Source organism: Miniopterus schreibersii (genome assembly GCF_964146895.1).
Source record: "Miniopterus schreibersii genome assembly, chromosome: 13".
In the NCBI taxonomy this organism is placed as follows: domain Eukaryota; kingdom Metazoa; phylum Chordata; class Mammalia; order Chiroptera; family Miniopteridae; genus Miniopterus; species Miniopterus schreibersii.
The window spans coordinates 26070768-26094028 of record NC_138113.1 but is presented as its reverse complement, the minus strand read 5'-3'; the positions used below and the strand labels follow the sequence as shown (position 1 = coordinate 26094028).

At 37.4% G+C, this 23261-nt stretch overlaps 1 protein-coding gene across 21 annotated transcripts in view; it reads left to right on the top strand.

Annotated features, from left to right (window-relative positions):
* The window catches only part of NRXN1 (neurexin 1), a 916928-nt gene that overhangs the window by 881550 nt on the left and 12117 nt on the right, over nt 1-23261 (top strand). For 11 of the 21 annotated variants that reach the window (XM_081155804.1, XM_081155816.1, XM_081155815.1 and 8 more), the window contains one exon: nt 13543-13630. In XM_081155804.1, the coding sequence (XP_081011930.1) occupies nt 13543-13630 (88 nt within the window). The remainder of the gene's footprint in view (nt 1-13542; nt 13631-23261) is intronic. The other 10 variants (XM_081155805.1, XM_081155817.1, XM_081155802.1 and 7 more) reach the window with 1 other exon arrangement.

The window sequence follows — 23261 nt, the reverse complement described above, 5'->3', positions numbered from 1 at the left end:
CAAACATTGTGTGCCTAGTGATTTGAACCTCCACATATGAACTCGGTTGAATGCTTGAGAGCTAAGATGAAACTCATACACATTCTTGCAAACTATTGCCATGGCAACACACTTAAAATTTTCAAGGTCTGTCTCCCTCGAGTTTGCACCTGCATTTAGCTTATTGTGAAACAAAAAAAGAAGGCTTTCCAACTTGAATATGCTTCGGAATGGTTGAGAGTATGTTTTGAAATAAAGTGGAGTTTAAAAGTTGAAAAGCAAAATAGAACGTTCAGGGGGAAAGTACATTTGCATCCTTCATGCAGTACTTGGCTTTCTTTCCCCTCCCACCTCACAATATTCCAGGCAAGGGCAAACATGGATAGTCTACCTGTTGTGGTTATTAGGATACTGGGGTTCTGCCCACTTAATGACAAACATGCTGCCTCTGGCAGGGTAGAGGTAACATGTGCATGTCTTGTATAATAATAAAGATGAGAATAGCTAAGACTGAGTTAGTGTTTATTATGCACGAGGAACAGTGTCAAACACTTCATGGATCATGGTTTTCTTATTTCTCACAACTACAAGGCAGACATTGGTACCACATCCTTCCCATTTTTACAAATGAGAGGTTAAATAAATCGTCACCCATGTTCTAACAGCTCCAGATTTTAACTCAATGCCCATGCACTGAATCACTGGGGAGCAGCATTATAAGATCCCATAAGCAGTACTAGCACTGCAGTTTATCAGGTGAGAAGCTGGTCCTAGGAGTCCAGAAAAGGGGCTACCACTGAGAGCATCTCTCCCTCTGCTCAGGATACACGGAGTGAGTTACCCACCCTGGGTAAATGTAGCTGAACCTCTGCATGGCGGCATCAGATTCTACCTGTAAGCACGAGCCAATGTCCCTCCCGTCGTTCAGGTAGCAAGGTGCTCCAAGACACCGAGTCAGCTACCTTCCTTACTGCACCTTTCATCTCCCTCCCAGCAAACTCGGCGGAGCACCAGAGGAAGCTTGGCTTCTATTTGAGTAGGTCTTGGAAAATAGAAATTGATGTATTTGGAGTCTAGTTATTTGAGAATTATCATAGTAAAGATATTACTGGTCACTCACAAATAAATGCACTCTCCTTTTAAGGAAGTTGCATTTTGAGGAAACTAACAGGTCTTGGGAATTTTCAGCCATGAGCCTTGACTGAGTGCCCTAAAGCACCTGTGCTTTCTTATTTGAGTTTCTCTGACCCTCTTTCTCTTATTTATTCTCAATTTATTATTTCTCAAGAGAGTAAAAGAACCTTGATTACTTGGATTTCCAGCTCAAAGAATATCTGAAGGAGCAAATTTGAAACAGGAAAAGGGTGTCTGTAATGCCTGATGGTGATAAAAGAGAAAAATTTGTAAGAGCAGTTATTGACTAAAAAGGGGGAAAGAACAGTTTGGGGACCCATGGAGCAGGGCAGTGATAGATACTCTCCTCTGGCACCTGAGATCACTACTGAGTTATAGGTACTGATGCTCCTAGCATTGATTTCAAAACATCAAGCAAAGCTTGACTTCTGAACTTTCTGTTTTAAAGGTGACACATGAGTTCTCATGATGACAAATGACAAATGTTTGTGTGAAGAGAAAGCTTATTTCTTGTCCTTAATCATCAGGCATCCCAGTAATTAAAATGAAGGGAAGAAGGAAGGAGTGATTGCAGAGGTGTGAGAGGAAGGAAAAGAGCTCATCAGGTGGGAAGGGCATGATAGCAACTTGGAGGAAACATGTCAGAGTTGAGCCAAACTGGAGGTGAATGCAGGGCTGGAGGGAGAAGGGCTACCCAGGAGGGGGCGTGGTTAATCCCTTAGCAATCTAAGTGCTTAACATGTGACCTTTACTTATCACAGCTATTTTAATGGCAAAAATAATGTGTGAATAGTGGCTGAAGAAATAGTCACTGGACAGTCGTACAACTAGATAAAACACCCAAATACCCAGGGGAAGAGTTCAGGCACAGATGCCATCTAATGAAATGTGTGCACAAAGGCGGGCTTTCTAGTGAAGTTCCTGGTCTTCAACAGAAGACAATTAGCAATGCTCACCCCCAGCATCAGCACGTGTGTTATTCGGTTGGCCCTTAGTTTAGTGGGCTTTGTACTAAGTGCTCTCTGCTCTGGCAACTCCAAATTCCCTGGTATTTCTTAAAGGCCTTGCTTAACGTTTTCAATAAGACATAGGGCAGAATTGAAAAAATATATATCCTTTTGAGAAATTTGGAAAAAGTAGTGAAATAATCCCATTGCTCTTTTTCTTTCCCATACACAAACATGAAACTGGAAGCAATGGAAGGAGAGCAATGCCAACTATGATCTCCCTCTCTTTACTGTAAGGGGACTGGAAAAGAAAACTCAGAGTCTCCAAACTGTGAAACAAATAGGATTTAACAAATACATGGCTACAACATGCAGCTAGGGAGAAGGGAGGCTCCTGGGCTTTTCAATACATTGAGGGAGTTATGCATTTTTTGGAGGTGTTTTAAAAAGTGCTATCACATCAAATATATGATTTGCTCTTTTTATAGGAGGTTAAAACATGGAAGTGTGTGGCTAAGTCATAAAATTGTACTTTCTTTGTGAGGAAAATTTCTGTCTAAAGCTCTTAGGTACCCAGTGCTAGGAATAAACTTTCACATTGCAAGGAGAACCAAGTGAGAATGTGTCTACATAATAAATACTCTTAATACCATCTTCTAAGTGCCAGCCACTGTGCTAGACAGTGTTTGTGTTTATCCAGCCACAAAGAATATAATATTCAGAATAATCCTGTAAAATAGGTGTAAAAACTTCATGTTTACATAGGATGAAAATTAGAGAACTTAGGAAATTTTTCCAAAGTCACAGAGCTAATAAGTAGCAGAGATGGGATTTCAGCCCAGTCTGTCTTGCTCTTAAACTCTTGCTCCTTCCATGCTTAGTGGTCAAAGAGAGAAGTTCTGCTCATAGACAGCTTTCATTTTCACACACCTGAAGTTGCCCATGAAATGGAAGACAAGGTTCCTTATTGTGTTCCTCTTCTGCGTAACTCCTGTCTAATAAAATATATGCAATAAATGATTATGAGTGGATGAGTGAATTAATTAGTGAGAAAATGAAGGGAAGAAACCATCAAAAGATATAAATTTTATGAGCACTTTTTTTCCTGGTCTGAGTTTGATGGCTGGTCTCAGTCAGCCCTTATTTTCATGCAGTTTATTTCAGGAAGAAGAAAACTTTCATCCTGTAGTTAGATTTTGAAGGAAATCATTATAAAGGCATATTTTCCTTAAAATCAAATAAAAGTGCTTATGATTTAAGACTATTTAAGTAGTGTTCAAGGGAGCCAGGGAGAGTTGGGGGAATAGTATATAAGAAAAACCCCAGAATGATAGCAACTATTTTTTTTTTCAGTTCTTTCTAGAAAGCAGGCTATAGCTTACTGTTTTCTCAAAGGACAGAAATGTTTCATAAAAGCAAGCAGACCAACTTATTGCAAGATATTTGTAGCCTTTCTTTCCTTCTAACTTATAATCATTCTCTCTTTTCAGTTAAAGATAATGTCACTTTCTGCTATTTCTCTGCCATAAATTTCCAGCTATGAGGCATAACGTAGAAACCAGTTATAAAAGTTTATTGTCACTTCTAGAGATGTTAGAAGGCAGATAAAATCATTGAAAAAGTGTGATTTTGCCACAATTCTCATCTCTGCTCTTAGGAGTTATACTCCTGGAAAATAATCTATACTTGCTCACTCTTATGTTGAGATTTAATGAGCTGCTATAAATGAGCAATTGTGGCAAATACACCTAGATGCAGTGAGCTTAGGATGACAATCAGGATAAGATTATTTGAAATGATTCTACCAGTTCAAGTGTCATATGTAATATTTCTTCTGTATTTAAAGTCAAGATGAATTCTTCACTCTTAACTTTATTAATTACATTTTCACAATCATAATTATTTTTATAAAATGCTTTTATTTTATTTAAGTCACAAATACTTAAAGAAGATGAGCTAGATTTTAGAGTGTGATGACATTTTTTTCATTTTTATTGAAGTATAATTAAAATTTAAAAAATTCTTAAACATAAAAAAATTTAAGATGTATGGCTTGTATTGATATACATGTATATTGTGAAATGACCGCCACAGTCGGTGATGATGACATTTAAAATTAACTCTGTTGAATTCCCATGATAGGTGTTCTGGGGGTATAAAACTATTCCACAGGAGTATATGAAATAAGGTAAAACAAACACCTAAGCAGGTCCCAACCTTTTAAATTTAAACATGATTTGGAAAGACACATACCTCCACAATTCTAATGCACTAAAAAAATATTGCTCAGTGTCTTATAAGAATTAATTAATTATTACTCCATATGGAGGACAAGCTATAGGCAATGTCAGGCTATAAACCAATACAGCCACTGCAACAAGGAGCACCGTGCTGCATGGATCACTCTGAGACAGTCTCTTCTCTCTTCCCTCAGATATCACTGTTTGCCAAGTGGCCTGCTTTTCCTGTTTATCTGTTCATTTAGATGCTCTAGATATAGTAGGACTTGAATTAGAAGTAAACTTTGGATGCATAGATAAAAATAAATCAGGTGGCCACATCTTCTAAGTCCCAGGGAAGTGAATAAGGAGAACTGCGAGAGAGCGCCAGTGCCCCTGCATCTGCACAGTAGCTCACCAGGAGATCCGACCTGGAGAACGGGGGGCCACCGTGCCAGGCATGGATTGGCACTACCTAGCTTGTAAGTTACCAGGGAGATTGGCATATACGCCCAAAATTAGCAATGCCAAAATAAGTCCTATCCTGTTATGACAGGGACCAGCCTTAGAATAGCAGCATTTATGTGAGGGCCAGTTGGCGTGAGAGATACAAATCCTTTTCAAATGTGGGGACAAGAGGATTTCAGGACATGAAAATGAAATTTATTCAGTTAAGTGGATATTTGGCTGCTCTCTTAAAGCACTCCCTAGAACTGTTCTTTATACTGCCAGGCAAGGAAAAAAAGTAACCCCTTATTCGTTGTAATGATACCTTACATAAATGCTGCATTATGGGAACTTTCAGATTTCCAAAGAGCTTTCACACATATCGAATTTCATCCCCAAAACATCACTGTGAAGTAGAGAAGTTATTATGATTCACATATACAAATGCTTATACACACATATATATTCACATATGTAGTATAATATCCACATGTATAGTATATATATACATATGTACTATTGAGAACACAGAAACCAGTCCTAGAAGGTGAATATTGCTCCTGAGATTCAGAATGAGGCTTGATATCTGGACTAGCATATATTTTCCATTATTGATCAGCATACTGCAAAATAAGCTGAAGTGGTTCAACACTACAGCATTTCAAATGCACTGTAAGGAATGCAGTAGTCAGATATGGAAGCGTGGAGTTTCAGTTTAACTATAACCAGCAAAGATTGGATCTTCTTAGTGTATGAATGATAGAACATTGCAGCATCTGAGCCAGATAATATTTGCTCTTAATTACTGCTTGATAGAAACACTCACAGAGGTGCTGCTCAGATATTGGCTTAATTGGGGGTGCTCAGTATAGAACCTTGCATATGTTCAACTCATAGGTCAAAAAAAATCAGAAAATCAACTTTCTCTAAAGTAAGTCATCATCATATCATCATTTCCAATTACATTTCTATTTTTCTCTGACCCATGTGCCAAGCATTGTGTGAGATAGAAGTTCTCATATATTCTCAGGTTAAAGCTCTATCAAAAATACATTGGTCATGGTACTTCCCAGTAGGAAATAAATGTGGATAACTAGGTGCCTGAAGCTCCTCCTGTACCTTTGGTTTTGCACCTCTAATCATGTAAATGAGGTTGTCCTGATCAATGAATGCATGTCTAGATTGTATCTGGAGAAACAACCAGTACTACTAATAAATGGCCCCTTCCATTTATTTATTCCTAAGATGTAATAAGAGATCATTTGACAAAACCCTAATGATGGTTGTGTGAGAGAAACAAAGATAAATATCTCATTAGCACTTAGGTTGGGAAAACAGTAGTTAATAAGAGAGACCTTCGAAGTTGGAAGGATTTTTATCAGTGGATTAATGAGAAGAGAGACAGAGAGTTCATTGAGTTAATTTTGTAGCCAGCATGGCCTGCTATGTTCTAAGTAGAAGGGGGAAATAGGCAGGAGAAAATTCAGGAATTTACATTTTCTTTCTGTCCCCAAGAATTTAGTTATGAATTTATGTGCAGGGATGAGAGGCAAAGTGTTTAAGGTCTTTAAAAAATAAGTTAAGAAAAGATTACCACAAGTAAATAAAATTTTCCAGGTTTACACCATTTCAAAATAACTGCAGTTAATACTTGAATTTTTGTAACTGGATGTTAACATTTTGAACTCAGCATTCATTTTATTCCCTTCATAGTGTAACTTGTGCACCATGTCCAGTGAGGCAGTAGCTGTGTATGTGTGTCTCCTCATATGTGTTTTCTTCGTGACAATTTTAGTGGTCATTTATTAAAATCCAGTACTCTCCTTTTGCCACCTTTTGAAATTATTTTAAATGTATTTCATCATGTATCTTTATAAACCAGAGAGCAAATGGTTTTGGATGGATGGATGGATGGATGGATGGATGGATGGATGGATGGATGGATGGATGGATGGATGGATGGATGGATAAATAGATGATTGGGTGACAAATGAATGGATAGAAGTCATCTGGAATAAGAGACAATTATAATCTGCTAGGGTCTGGATAATCTCATAGCTTTGCCATTAATTTGCAGAATAATGTGGTCAAACAGAAACACTTAATTTTTTAGCTTCAGTTTCCTAGTATGTAAAATGAAGATCACTAAGGTCTGGCTCAGTACAAGGATATATGACTGCTTGACTAAGACTTGATTCCATTCCCTTATGTGTTATATGCCAACACTGAACGCTTGAATTTTGAGGCGTGTTAATTAAAACTATCCATCATTGGCATTTTATAATTATAAAATCTGGTTTTGGCCTCATAATGAATAAGGATTTTCAGTTCAACCTGTGTGACTAATTAGTCCTTTCAGTCACAACACTTGGACCAGAGAAATTCATACTGACACAGCTAGAAGCCTAGATTTGCATTGTAAACATCTGTCAGTATTTATTTAATTTGAAAATAGCCAAACCCATTTCAGGAGGTGCTTTGTCCAAAACCAAAACAGAGAAGAAGCGAACACATTTCATCATGTGCATATTCTAGTTTCCCTTTCAACACCTCCACTCCACTACCAGCAGCCTTTGAAGGTCTTACACCCCAAATTCTAATTAGTGAGAATCCAGGAGGATAGATTATTCCAATGGCTTCCTAAAAATTTAAACTTCATTTTATTTTATTTTATTGGCCAACTATTACAGTGTTTTGACTAAAAATAGAAATGAGAGGTCATCATTAGCTTAAAGAAATAGTATAAGAGATGTACTATCTTTTTTAAAACATAAATTCAATTTGAACTTTCCTGACACCAATCTCTACTTTGCAGGTTTATTATTTTGCATAAATATTGCTAAATTATAATGTTCTTTTTTTGATTAATCAGGAATCCAGTTCTTTCCTTTCTTCAATAATTTTCTTTAAATTAATGTATCTGTGGCCTGCTTTTCACATCCTTACCTTTCTTTCCCTTTGGGTTTTGCTTGTTAGGATGACTGGTATCAAAGGTATCAAATGAATGTCAAAATGTGTGGTAAAATGAGAAGACGTCTTGATCTCTTTACCATAGTAGAGTTTTTCTATCCAACCCACTCTCACTACTCACATTGCATACATTTTAAGCAGCCAAGAAAATCTTGAAGAAAATTGAATGGCTCTCAAGTCTGTCTTTTCCCCAGGCAGACAGCTGATTTATGGTCACTTTTTGTAATAACCTAAGGCATCAGTTGGGGGAAAAAATGAAACATTAAAGCAATGTGAAAGCTGGCTGTTTTCAGGGATATTTAAGCTTTGCCCTAAATATTCATGAATGCCAATGTTCAAACATTTGAATGGAATAAATGAGTGTACAAATGGGTTTCTTTTTGGAGCAGGTACTTAAATATAACACTCAGGATAATAGCACCTCCACCCACGTTCTGAACAAGCACGTTGTGGGTGAATATTTAGTGAAGTAATAGATATGGGAACACTGTTACCTTTCAAGGAAAACAGGCTATTTGAATTGGATTGATTGTTATTTGTATTAATGCGTGATTTGTTCCTATGCTTTAGAATAGAGTGGGCACAATGTTATTTGCAGGTAAGAACCATAATTTGTACCTTGCTAGGTAATGACCACATTTTTGCCCATCAGAAGATGCTCTGAGTAGATGAAGTGTTTCATATTTGATGGTGACTAATTGATCCTCATTTTCTTTGTTACTCACGTCCTGGAGCTAAAATTCATCCTTCGCATATTGAATCTCAGTTAATTATTTTGATTTTGATTAGATTAGTGAGCCATGTGAGTGATATCTTTATATGGCATCTACTACTCAGAAAAAAATAATCTACAAATAAGAACCAAAATCTTGAGTGAAGCAATGGGAACTACCGTAGGGTCTATGCAAGGTCTCTAAATTCCTTTGCACCTTTAATAGCATTGCTGATTAGCTCAGATTAACAATTGGATATATTTCTTTATTGAATTAATTTGACCAAATTGGCCCACTGTTTGGAAATTTGTGTGTGTGTGTGTGTGTGTGTGTGTGTGTGTATATATATATATATGTTTTTGAGGGGTGGGATGGGGGATTGCAGATTTTCCTCTTGGTCCAAATTGTGACTTCCTGCACTTCCTAGAAATTTCTTACCCTGTAGATCATCTGTACAGTGGATCAGGCCTACCTTGGGGAATCTGTAACACTAATTCTGAATCCTGGCATCTTCTTTCAGGGAAACACACCTAGCAATAAATCTTTTCTGGAGAGACTCTCAGATTCAGTCCTGTAAGTCAGACATAAATGTTCTCTCTTCCAGAGCAGCTTCATATAAACAAAAGTATTATAAAAACAAGTGCCTATCAATTAGCAAACATACCACATTTCAGCTAGCACCATACTCCACTCATTAGTTTTCTCAATCCAGTCTAAAAGCCCTTCACAGCAGTGAAAAATTAGGCTAAGTAATATTATACAAGTGAGCACTATTGCTTGAGACAATATTTATTTTCCTTTTTTTTTTTTTTTTTGGATGTATAGCCAGATAGATTATTTCTGTTTAGAAACAAAGTTTCAATTGAAATTTTAGAATAAATCAAGGATTTCTTTGCAGTTGGAGTTGCTCCTTTTTTCACAGAGCAGATTTGTCCTAGTAGAAATTCGTAGGTGTTTTCACGGGAATGAATCATCTTCAGCGAAGCTGTTGAGCGTGAGGGTTAAGTCTAAGAATGCTGCTCTTATCAGAGATATAATACTTCAGACTAACTTTATATATCTCATATCTTCTTACTGTACCGATGCGCAACTGTGCTGTATTTTAAAAAGTGATAATAAGTGTGTGTGCAGCAAATTCTACCATTAAAGGTGGGGAAGGGAAAGACTCCCTGTAAGCGAGAAAAAAGAACAAGACTACATCAGTGTTTCTCTACTTTCTAACCTACCAAATGGTCTCTTCCTAATAACCCTGGACATTAAATAAATTGGTCTAGTTTCTTTAAAATTTATTTTTCAATTATAGTTGACATACAATATCATACTAGTTTCAGATGTACAACATAGTGATTAGCATTTTTATACTTATGAAGTGATTACTCCAATAAATCTAGCACCCATCTGACTGGTCTCACTTCTTACTATACATTAAGAACATCCTTTCTTCCCCATCCTGATTACATTTTTCTAGCCTATAACATATTGGTGTTTATCCATTGAATCTAATGATTTAAGTTTCAGTGCCTTTATTTCTTGAATTCTTTCCAAGTCATTTTTTTCCTTAAAGGTAAGGAGACCTCAGTATTTTTAGTGGACATTCTGAGCAAGAAGAGATGCCTTGTGAATGTACAGACTGCCCTGAATTAGGGAAGATCAGCATGGCATGTTCACCTTTGAGTGGTGAAAAGGACAGTTAGGGACACTTACCTAAATGGATAGTTATGTAAAGCTAATGCATTTGCTTGATAGCTATTCTGCCTCTTTGGGCAGGTTGTCTCTTTTCTGAAAAAGGTTATAAGCATCAGCAAAAAGTATAAGAAAGAATAAAATTGACTAACGTGACATATTTGAGTTTCTTCCTGCCAGTCTCTCAACAGCATGCCATAGAGAGGCAGTTCCAAACCCAGTGAGTTAAATTTAAATTACACAGCTTTGGCTAGAAAATTGTTCAGTTAATTCAGCCTCCAAAATGAAATTTAATTTTTTTCCCTATATTTAAGATCTTTTATTCACAACACTATTGCTGGGTTGTTGTTTTTTAAAGACTGTTGCTGGGCTTTAATTTCTGAAGGAAAAATATGAAAAGCAAGAATGTATATTCATTATACCAGGAAAAATATATTAAAAACTAAATTAAAGTTTTATAAGAAGGTCATATGTGTACAGTTTGTTTGTTTTTCCTATTCTGAAGGGCTATAGAAGATACTATTTAATGGGTGACATGTTTTGTTGTTTTAGGTACTGTGTTTTGTGAAAGATAACACTGAGAACATTCTAACACTTTCTGTCTGCTATGGAACTGTTCCAAAGGCTGTTGAATATAGAAAATAGGTCAACTTTTAAAACAAAATTTAACTTGTGTGGCTAAATAATTCAGTCTGCATCAAGCACTATACACTGAGTCACACATTTTCAGTCCTTGAATTTCTTTTAAGTAGCAATCTTTATTATGTGTATGTGATGTTTGACTTCTAATTCAGAATTTGAACCTAAGCAGTAAAAGAGGGAAGCTTAGTTCGACAAAGTACCAATATAGCTACTGTATATTGATTACATATTAACATGAGATGTTACATGGATGATTCACCCATACAACTTCCAGCTTAATATCTACAGTGGTATTATTTATAAATATAGTGCAAAACATGATTAAATTGGTTCTACATTTGTGAAATAATAACAATGTTGAAATACTGCAACTTTTATGAGCATTTACAATGTGCTCCTACTCTAGGTCTTTCTGTATACTAATTTAATTTCTACAATTAGAACTATTATGCTGTCCAATTTTTCAGATGAGAAAAATAATGCACAGAATAGTTTTTAAACATATAAATCAGAGTTTCTCAACTTCTGCACTATTGGCATTTTGGGTCAGATGCCTCTGTTATGAGAGGGCTGTCACGTGCATTTTAGGATATTCAGCCGTTTTCCTGGTCTCTACCCGTTAGATGTCAGTAGTAGCTGGCACCCTCCACCTGACCCCCATCCAGCCTCCCTCAGCCCAATTGTATCAACTTGTGATGTCTCCAGACAGTGCCCAATGTCCCCAGGTAGATGAGGGGAGAGGGGGCAACAGCACTGCTGAAATGAGAAGCAGATGGTTAAAAGCATTTATTCACATCCTCTTATCAAGAACAAAATGACAACCTTATATTGATTTCATTAATATAGTTAACATTCCTCATGGAAAATGGGAAATTCTCCTGTAACCATGAAATTGATTTTAAGGAGTATCCACTGTGGTTGAGAAAAAAGTATCTTTGTACTTGAAGTTAGCTCTATAAAAAGCAAATGATCTGCTCTGGGGCAAATTGGAACAATTGGCCTGCAAGACCTCATAATCCAATACCTTGTTATCAAGTCAGTGTGGCTGTTAGCCTGCAAGATGTGCTTGTGCCATCTTTTTATTTATTTTTTATTTATTTATTTTTATTTATTTTTTTGGCTTTTAAAGCTCACTTTAATGAAAGATACCTGTGTGACACTATCATACCGATTGCTGGTAGTTATCACTACCATGAACAGTTACAATTCCAGGGAACCTGATATTTTGAACTTCATCTTTTAAAATAACAGCAGCAAAATGAATGAATCTAGTCTGCTAATTGTCTCTGAGGAATTAAGAGCAGAATAATATGCAACCATGTCAAGATGCTATTTAAATGTGTGCATTTAATTAAAATTATATTGTGAAGCATTAGCATCTGAACAAATTCTTTATTCTTAATTAAGGATCCTGCACTTGAAAAAATTTTAGGCCTAATTTTCTTGTCACAAAAGTGCATCATCCCTTGTCTCGCTTTTTCAAAACGGCACAATTTTTTTGACATTTATTTATACTTTAATCTTGGACTGTATTAGGTCCTCCTTTAATGAAAGCAGTCATATCTTATATCTGCTTTTTAAAAAAAAGTAAGACTGATATTATTAAAAAATACTCTTACTAAGGTATAACTGATAAAGCATATTAGTTTCAAGTGTAAAACATGATACACTATTTCCATATATTGCAAAATGCTCAGCATGATAAGTCTCCTTAACATGCACCACCATACATAGCTATGATCTACATTAATTCATTTTTAAATAAGAATTTCATTAATGTTGAAGTTCTGAGTATTGTCTAAACATTTATAATCTCCTTAATCCTCAGTTGATGTAATGAGACATTTTCCTGCTTGTACCTTGAATTCTCTGTTAGCATTAGCCAGATCTGCTGCAAACCTTCAAGGTTTCCATGCGCTGACTGTGCTGAGCTGCCTGCTGCTTGTAGAAGCGGTAGAGAACCTCTAGTGCTTGCAAATGAGTTGATTCTGTGACTAACTGCTGGGATTTACACACTCTGCTTTTTACTGCAGTGATTGTTGTCTCTCTTGCTGTAAGTGCAATGAAGCCACTAGAATTTCACAGAGAAAACTGTGATCTCTTTCCTATTGACTGTAAAATACCCCCCCCAAAATATGCTTTTCACTTATTATGAAACCTTAAGGATAAAAAGAACAGTAAGGACATGATACCTGCTACCGAAATATTACCAAAACGAGAATTCAGTGTGAGAGCTAAACACGAAATTTTAAAATAACTTAGACTATATTTACTTCCCTTTTTACATCAGTGAGAGGTACTCTGTTTCCTAATAACGACAAGCTATGTCTCAGAGATTCATCAGACTCTACCTGGTCATGAATGTAAAAGGTTATAGCTATTCTGCTTTTAGGAGGCCATGCACAAGTACCGCATAAAACCTGCTGGTGCATACATTGTAGCTCTCCGGGGCTATCATAAATTTCAAATCATCTGTTTCTGCCAGGTTGTTCTAAACCTGTACGCTATTGTGTGTAGCTTCTCTGTGCCATTGAATGGATGGATTTATACAAGGTGGCTACCACCATGTCTGTGTCCTCTTATAAAATAAGCAATAACTGTGTTTTCACAAATATGCAAATACTTCCATGAGAGATCTAGAATAAGTTGAAAAAAATGTAAGCTTTGTGTCACGGGGACGGGAAATACTGATTTGGCTTCTCAGCCTGTCAGTTCAACACAAATAGTATTTTACTTGTCAATGAGACAAAGATGAGAAGCTCTGTTAAGATCCTTTAAATTAATCGACTGAATGTGATTTTTTTACAGACCACAGATGACATCCTTGTGGCCTCAGCAGAGTGTCCCAGCGATGACGAGGACATTGACCCCTGTGAGCCGAGCTCAGGTGGGTTAGGTTAGTCAACTTTTTTTCTTACTTTCTTTGCTTACTCTAAACCTTTGTTGCATGCTATGGTCCTTAGAAAAGCCCTGCATTTATTTCCAGAAGCCCATCCTATTATAGGATGCCTTGTTGTGAGATAAGGGTTCTTGCTTTTTACATGAATACATTTTTCCACATTTATTGAAAAAAATTTAAAAACAAAACCCTCCAAGATTATGTATTTCAGAAACAGCAGTGGGAGATAGCACACAAGGCTGGTACCTTACTGTTCACATTCCATTAACTCCCAAAATAATTTTTGTGTATAACGTTATAATGGGCTTTCCTTTGGTCACCTATAGCAAAATTGTAAAGCTTAAAAATTACAGTGCATTGTGGAAAATTATTTGACCTTTCTACTGACAAAAAGTCCCCACCACTCAATCTACCAGCAAATTATCTTAAGTGATGTATTTCTGAATGTCGGAAGTGAGACTATTATGGCAGAAGTAAAACAAACAGCAGGTAGAGTCCTTACTGTATTTAATAGAGTATTTGAGTCTTGCCATAGCTCCCTAAAATTTAAGCTAATGCATTTTAACTCAAGCTAATGCATAATTTTTTCCTTCTTTGTGATACAGTGAGACTGACCAACACATAAACACTGTTTCCCTTCAGCCCTGTACCCTTTCCTCTCCTTTCTATTGAAGTGCTGGCTCTGGACAGAAAATTAATCACAGCCTAGATTTTATTTCAGATATTCATTACACCAAGTATTAGGGTCGTTTCCAGAGTTTACTTTGTAAAGTGTTATTTCTTAAAATTATAATTTTCTTGTTTAGATTAGCAAAATGAGTAAGGCAGGTATGGACTAACCACTGTCAGCTAACGCATGACCCCTGCCACCTAGATGTCACCTAGAACCCCAGGAAAACTTCACGCCTGAATAAAATTACTCATTTGCATTGTTCTGAAGAATATCATTTTAAAATAAATCTGCTCATTCTGATATTTGGATTCTTAAAAAAGTGGTTCAGGAGGCATATCTTACATTTCCTTCTGAATATCACTACTCCCCATTGGTTTTAGCTTCGAACTCTAAACCCTCAGAGCAGCCACTGACTGCCAGTGAGGAGCAGAAGCCTAGCAGTCCTATCTCAGCAGACGGCTTGGGAGATCCAGACCTCCTTCCTCTACCTCCACCCCACCATCAACATTTTCAGCCTCCAGAATCCTCTTTCATGTACAATTATTAGCATTCTAATGATAGTCCTTTCCATTCCTCCAGTTTATATGACCATCCTGTTTTTGTTATGTAGACAGAGAGAGTCCTTTTATGATAACTTCCTGGGCCCCTTTGCCAAGATCCTACCTTTGTTTTCGTTTTTCTCATTCTCTCTGTGTTAAAGGAAAGAAAAAGAGAGAGAGAGAGAGAGAGAGAGAGAGAGAGAGAGAGAGAGAGAGAAGAAAGGAGGGAGGCAGGGAGGGGGGAGGGGGGGAGGAGTTATGGTTTTTTTATCTATCAGTCCAGTCTCTTTGCCTTCTCCAGCCCTCAAATGTCCTCTTTCCCATGTCTCCTGTTCTCACATGGCCAACCAGGACATTCTCTTTGTGGATTGTTCATAAAACAAAGCCTGGTGTTTGTACATTGGTGTGTGTGTTTATATTTGTCTCCCCAATTCACATTATCAAGAGAGCAGTCAATTTTTTCAGTATTTTCCACTGTATTAACAACGAGCTGAAAACAGTGCAGGTTCTTACTACAGTGGTGCCTCGGTTTTCGAATGTGCTCCGCTCTGGAAGACCGTCGGAGCTCTGAAACGTTGGAAAACCGAGGGGCCCACAGCCGACAGCCAGGCCGCAGGATCTTGCCGTCAGCGGAAGCCGTGTGGCGTGTTCGCCTTCCGAGGCGTGTTCGAGAACCGAAGCATTGGCTTCCGGGCTTGGCGTTCGTGAACCGAAATGTTCCTCAACGGAGACATTCAAAACCGAGGTGCCACCGTAATCTCCCTACTTGCTGAATTTCCTCTGGACTGCCTCTTTTCGCCATGTGATATAGGCTGTCATCCTCTTATAAAGAGTCCTCACCTTGAATATCTAATAAACCTTATTGTGAGAACGCTAATTACATTTTAAATCATCACATTATTTTCTTTTTCAGCACAGATAAATGATCAAACTCTTCTAGCCTTTGCTGACAGGTCTTACTACCCATTCCTTATAGAGTCCTTCACCGTCTCTCCCTTTCTCCAGGATTGGGGGTGGGGGAGAGAGAGGGGAGGTTACCCATTTATCATCTGTTCTTCTGTTCATGTGGGTTTGGTTGGCTTTGTTAAACATTGTGACACAGAGGAAGGGAGGAGCAGTGGAGCAGCTTGTTAGTAGCCATGCTCCAGATAATCTTTCTGCCCTTGCTTTCTTCACCACACTTAACACGGTGAGAGAATCTTGTTCACTTATCTGTTCATTAATGCATCGCTAGCATCCCCCAGACCCTCCACCCCAACCCCACCCCGACAAGAAGGAAAAGCTCCATGAAGCACAAAACCTGCTTGCCTTGCTGCCTGCACGGATTGGTTGTGTAAATTTTAAATTTGTTCTACTGCAACAAAGTCTCTTGCCCAGTAAACAAGAACCAGCAGCTACCACCTCTATCTGATGACAGCTACTTCAAAACTCTTGTACCAAGCCTAGTTTACTTTTCTTCCTCTCCCTCAATGTTTTTTTTCCCTTACTCTCTAGCTTTCAATTCATCAGCTCCTCTTAAGGCTTAAACTTCAAATTCTGCTTCAATGGGGTGATTTTCCTTAAGCTTTTCTTACGATCTTACCTCTCCTTGAAAGCATCTTGATAGTGTAGCCCATGAATGGCTTCTCTTTCTATATTACATTTTGTGAGATCTCTTTTCTATATTGACTTGTTTTGCCCAATTCCTGATGATTTTTTTGATGCCCATCTTCAGAAATTCATGTAGTGTTGCTCTTCTGGTAGAATTGGCTTTGTTTCTTTGACAGCTTCCTATGAGATTCTTAGTTTACATGGTATTTTTCTATTTTCCAACCATGTTTCTTGGAGTAGAGGGGTGTTGTTAATTCTCTTCAAATCTGAATATTGTTTTATTATAGAATGTCCCTCCTGAAGCTCTTTGTTTCTTGATGTACTGGTTTTCTTAAATATATTTTTCTTGCTTGCATTTTATCTTGAATACAAATATAAAACAACATGGACAAAAATTGTACTTGCTGATGTTATTAGACTTTGGATAATGTTAGATATATCTAAAAATCTTTTCTGATTATCAGCAGGTCATATTTTAGAAAAGTTACATATTGAGTTACTTAGAAATGAACATCTTAAATGCACTTTTGCTACTCCTTAAGCAAGTTTGAAAGCAGATGTTTTTGCAGAGAGATGAATAACTTCTACAGGTGTGTTGCACACTAATGTCTTTCACACTCCTTACTTATATATGAAGGTTCTCTGATCTTCCTGACCCACACTCCTTCAAATGGCTTCTTCTCCAAAAATGTGCTATGTTCATTATTCAGGTGCCTTTCTAAGGGCTATTCATGAAACAAATAGGAAAAATCTGGTGTATTCTTGAATATGAGTAAATTATGCCTTTTATCAAGTATTTCATAAATTTGAACTACCCTGTGGTTCCCTTCAGGACTCTTAATGAAGAGTGAAATTGTATATTTGGTAGATTGTCAATTTCACCAATGATCAAATAGTATTGAGTCCTACTGTGCACCCACTGTTCTGTTAAGCTCTGGGAGAAAAAATAGAAAGTTCTTATCTTCAGTCATATTCTACAAAAGGACATCTTTCATTCTACCATGAATGTTTTTTTAGTTAATCTATATGATCATCGCGTTCTTCATCTTTGACATTAAAATATCACCTATTTTTCAGGTTATTGCAAGAATTGAAACTAATATTTAAGGCGCCTACTGCAATGCCTGGCATAAAGTAGAGCATAAATGGTGACTCTTCTTTTTCTCAGTTTAGTTATATAAAAAGAATATTCAAGCTATATTTTCCCTTTTACATAATGCTGTTACTTTTCCTGGCTGAAAATTGGTGGGCAATTGATGAAACCACTCAGGCCTCCTGATGGGAACTGCACATGTTGAAACTAGATCATCAGGAACGACCCCCTGAGTGGGAACACATGGGACTCAATTCTCCTTGATTGCAGCCACACTGTCCTGCGTGGTAAGCACTGGATGACAACTTCACATTGGTGTAAACAGTGTAGAATATGGGAGGGTGACTATGCATTCAGGAAGTCTATTGAATCCTGACTCTTTGCTAAGAGGTAAAATCTGAAGCAGCCATTGGTCACTAGGTCACATGCCCTAAAATGCCTACTTTCAGCTGCCTGGACATGACAAGTGGCTGGCTTTTTCTTCACACTTTTACCTTCTGTACTTTGTCAGCATACAGATATGGTTGTTAGATTAAGTTAATTAACATATGGAAAGCATGTTGTAGAACAATGCCTTGCTTATAATAAGTGTTATATGAGTGTGCTGTTATGATGTGTAGTATATACATATTTTCCAAGACTTTTTTTTCACATGAACATATATATATATATTTAAAATTTTGAAATCTTATGTTTTAGGTTTACTTAGTACAATGACAAAATGGCAGCACTGCAAACCAGTTAAGTTTCAAGGTGACCTTTAAGCATGTCAGTATCTTAATTTTGAGGTCCTCTTCTAAAAAGACCCCTTTCTGAAAACTAAAGAAATTGGAAAGGTTATTTTTATGTTGATATTTGAGACAGTGAGTGAAGATAATGACCCTGTTTGTGGGATTTTCCTAATGAATAACTCTAGTTTGTCATTTATTACAAAGAGAACAGGACCAGCTTCCAGTTTCCTGGGAGCCCTATTTAGGAGGGACAACTTTTTCTTTGATTTATAATGCTGAAAATAACATGCCCATTCTCTCCATGTATGTGTGTAGGGCATGGGGGTGGCTAGCTAACAGAACATTGGGCCACTTCCATGTCAATTAAATTTTTGTCAGCATTAGCTGAACCAGTGGGGATGAGCTAGTCAGTACAGCCCCTCAAAGGATAACTGTTGATTGACCATCAGTTGTTCACATTGATCAGGGTTCAGGTTAAATGAGTAATAATAGTCACAATAATAACTAGTACTTAGTGAAGATTTATTCTGTGTTTGTCATTGTTCTTAGTACTTGATAAACATTATATTTTATTATTTTACAAAACTGCAATATTTTCATATTTCATTTCGTATTTCAGAAGTTTGTTCAAAAATTCAAGCATCTCACAAATATAGGATTCATTTTCAAAATGTTCACTTAAAAAATTCCATGGCTGGCATAAATTTGATGGCAAAAAGGTCCTTTGCATGTATTACTATTCATTAGGCTAAATTTGCTGCAATTACCATGCAATTTTGAATAGTTTTACAGTGTGCTATTTTGAGAAAAGATCAAAGGATTTTTATTGAACTGATCCCATTAACCACATTAGGAGTTAAGATATGTATATTGAAAAAGGTGCATCTTTTCATTAAGTAAGTAGTCACAATCATTTAAAGGAATATATCACTTATTAGATCATATTTTTAGAGCCTGATTAGAGGCTAATTCTGTGCAACATTTAAAATTGGGGTATTTATTATGTGATTATTCAAAAACAAGTTTAATTAGCCCTTAATAGCCAACACATTGCCATTAAAATGGTAAATTTTGAGCTGTAGCCAGGAAAACAACAGTAATGAGTGCTCCGTTTTTGGAAACATCTAAAGCATCGCCTTAGCACCAGGCCAAAGTCAATGCCAAGGGCTCAGCTAATGGTATTGGTGCAGGACAGGGCAGCTGGGGTTGGGGCACTGATGGGATAGTTGGCTTTCAGTGTCTGACATGCTGGTGGGGAAATCATTTTTTCAATATAAATTTAATTATCTAGAAAGCAAACAAAAATGAACACTGTATGGTGAAAATAAAAAAGTCATTTTAGACATCATTTGCACTCACTTCCTCCGTTTTTCTGAGAGCAGTAAAGTCAAAACAAAAATTACAATGTGCAAAGTTAAGAAAAGAGGCCAGAACTTAAACCCAAGGTTGAAAAGCAAAAAAGATTGAAGAATTTAAAGAGCTGCACTGGAAAGTTTGCAGAACATCTTCAGTTTGCTAATCAGCTTCACCCAAAGTAAAAGTAAGCCTTCTCCTTCTATATCTTCATCACTGGAGGTGCTTCTACAACTTAGAGCAAAGCTCCCTCAAGGTTGGCTACAACCTTCCCTCAGAAACCGGGAGATGGGAAACAATCTTCCTTTAAAGTTAAATTTCATAGGGACAGCTCCCAGGTCCTTGAGAAAAATAGTCCTGGGTTGCAACACTAGCAAGAAGCCTTTAAAAATATATACATATCAAAGAGGCAGAGAAGGAATTTAGAATTTTAAGTTTTCTAAAGTAAATGCCCAAAGGAAATGGAAGCCGGGGACCTAGAGACTGGAAGTTTTGGTGGAGCTGCAGGGAATGGTTGAGCTTAAAGTCTTGGCCAGTGAAGGTGATTCCACTTTTCCAGGCAACCAATGTGACTGACCAAATTAGTTCCTGATAGGAGATAAGTAGGAAACAAAATAATAAACAAAAGGGAGATTTTTGTTTGTTTTCAGAACACAGCAATTTGTATTTAACCTGACCTCTCTGTGATTCTGGATCTTTTTTAACAATAAAATGGAATGGGTCACTGTCACATGTTAGAAAAGCTCTTAAAGAGAACATTGTAAGAACTGTGACATGCAACAAGGAGTATTAATTTTGGCCACAACTTCAGAGTCAGAACTAGTTTGAGGCTGTAACTGTTCCAGGTCTTGAGGAAGAAACTTAGCATCTTTGAGGCTCAATTTCCTAGTCTGTAAAATGGACAGAATTGGGTTACTCTAAGATTGAAAGAAGATGCATGTACTAAGGGTATTAACAAATAATTTGTGATAAGCCCAGTGCTGAGTAGAGGACCTATTGGTACGAGCTTGAGTTTTGAGACAGTAGATGCATTATTTTACTTTGCAGTGAGGCCTCTCAAAAGGCATACAGATTTGATCTGAGTGAAAAAATGAGCACTGTCCCTTTTAATGTTAGAATGGGCTCTATTCAAATGTCTTAACAGATGATTGGCTGCTAATAATAATTACTTACCAAGTAAGTGAGTTTGCTGAGTTCGGATAACATTTACTTGAAAGTCTACAAAAAGTACGTGGCTGCTAATAATGCGGAAACTTCCTAATAAGTAACAGAAAAATCTGTTCAGTAATGAACACACAACAAATTTCCAGGTATTCAGCCTTAAAATATTAATAACTTTTCGTATCACAAGTCCTTATTAGAAAATGGAGAAATACCGTATGAGCCTTTCTAAAGTGTGAGATGTCCTATTGAGCTTGGAAAGAAGCAATGGGATGTACTGTCCTGCTTTAAAACACTAACCAAAATGAAGGGAAGAATGTGGTGGGTTTAGAGAAATACAGTGGAATTCTCTCTCTTATAGGAACATGAAATCCAGGAAAAATTAAATCATGTTTTCTTGTAATTTGTGCCAAATGACTGCTTTGATAACAAAATTGGTTTCCTGTGGAGTTTTCTTGGCATTTTATTAATTACATTTCCTCAAATGATATCCGAGGTCAGCCAGCATATTCTGAATACCACACTGCAGGGAGCGTTGCCTCCATGAAAAGCCAATATGTTTTCTTTGTTGGGTTATGTGCTTCAAGGAGATGCAAATGCTACCTACATTAGGCTTTAGTCCACATGTCTCATCTCACGTCATCTGACTTGTTGATTAAATCACTCTAATCAAGAAGCCTGAATTGGTAATAATATAGGAAAAACAAGAATACTTTGGTGTTCTGGTCAAAATGGCAGACTAGGTAAAAGCTGGGTTCACCTCCTCCCATGGTGACATCAAAATTACAACTAAATTGCCCAGCTGGGCATGGCTCAGTGGTTGAGCATCGACCTAGGATCCAGGAGACTGGGGTTCGATTTCCCATCAGGGCACATGCCCGGGTTTCGGGCTCGATCCCCAGTAGGGAGTGTGCAGGAGGCAGCCAATCAATGACTCTCTCATCATTGATGTTTCTCTCTCTCTCCCTCTCCCTTCCTCTCTCTGAAATCAATAAAGATATATATTTTTTAAACATTACAACTAAATTATAGAACATACATCATTGAGAACCACCTGAAGACTAGCTGAACACAAATCCTGTAACTAAGGATATAAAGAAGAAGCCACATGAGACTTAGTAGGAAGTACAGAAAGGACTGGTCCCACACCCATAGTGTGGCTATTAAATATGGTGAGGGATATCTAGTCGGCAGAGGTGCCCCTTGAGGAGTGAGGAGTTTCCAGCCCCCACTAGGCTCCCAAACCCAGGGCAGAGCATTGGAAATCAGAGTGTCTGAACTCACATACCAGTTCATCCAGTTGCTGTGTATTTGGAAACAAAGCATTGAACCTGTGTGTATTTAAATTTTTGCATCTCTGAAATGGCATGAATAATGTTAAATACTCATGATATCACTGTGGTGATAAAAGAGACAATGCATGTAGAGCACTTAGCATGAGTTGAGCACACAGAAATTTAACTAATATAAATTAGCTTTTATTTACCAGGAAACTGACAGAGTAAACCATATCGTAAATGGAAATAAACCTTCTCCTCAGGCCCTTTAGCTTCCAGAAAGTTTTAAAAAAGTCTTTCTGAATTCCATCAGCATAAAGTTTTTCTCAGTAGCACCTATGAAACTAGCAAGACAAGAGCAGTGTTGCAGTTGGATAAATTTAGGGGGCCAGGATGGGAATAGGGTACATATCATCTGCTGTTCTTATTTTTGGAGGGGAAAAAAAATGCAAGTCTCTGCCCCACAGAGCTTTCGAGAGAAGGAATGATTAGCTTTCCTGCCTGTTTTCTTATAATCTGCTTGCTCTTCCCCCTCAAACATTCAGGAACACTTTGGGCTGCTTGACTTAACCAGGCACCCCCATCACACACCCCCCCATGACGGATGGCCCATCTTCCCTATTTCCCAAATGCAGGCTTGACATGATTCCCTCTAATGGGCTCAGTGGGGAAGCTGTCTCATCTTTCACCTCAGCTATTGCACTTGCACCAGAAAGAATGTGATCTTTCCCCAACACAGGAAAATTGAGACAGCAATAGCTTCCTGTCAGGAATATAAAAATGATCACCCAAAGTGAGTAGACCCAGTTTTAAAATCAGGAAAGCTGTGTGCTGCCTGGTTACCCAGAATGGCCTGGACTTACAGAGATGCTGTGCAGGAACCTGGCTAAGCAGTGTGCACCTAGGAAGCCCACATGCAACTCTGCAGTGTCATCCGGGTACACCATGCAATTCCAGAGCCGGTAAAAAAAAAGGAAGAAAAAGAGAATTATCCTAAAACAATTTTAGAAACAAACCCTAAAACCTAATCAAGAATTATTGTTTCCAAGATATAAACCTTGCTGTCAATTATTACCAAAGAGTGGACTCAGGTGATTGATTTTATGGTACCTAAAAACCTAAAAGATCATAATAAAATTTTGAAAGAGGAATATAATTCACTCCAACCATAGGTATCAGAGAGCCCTGATCCATAAAGATAGAATGTTTTG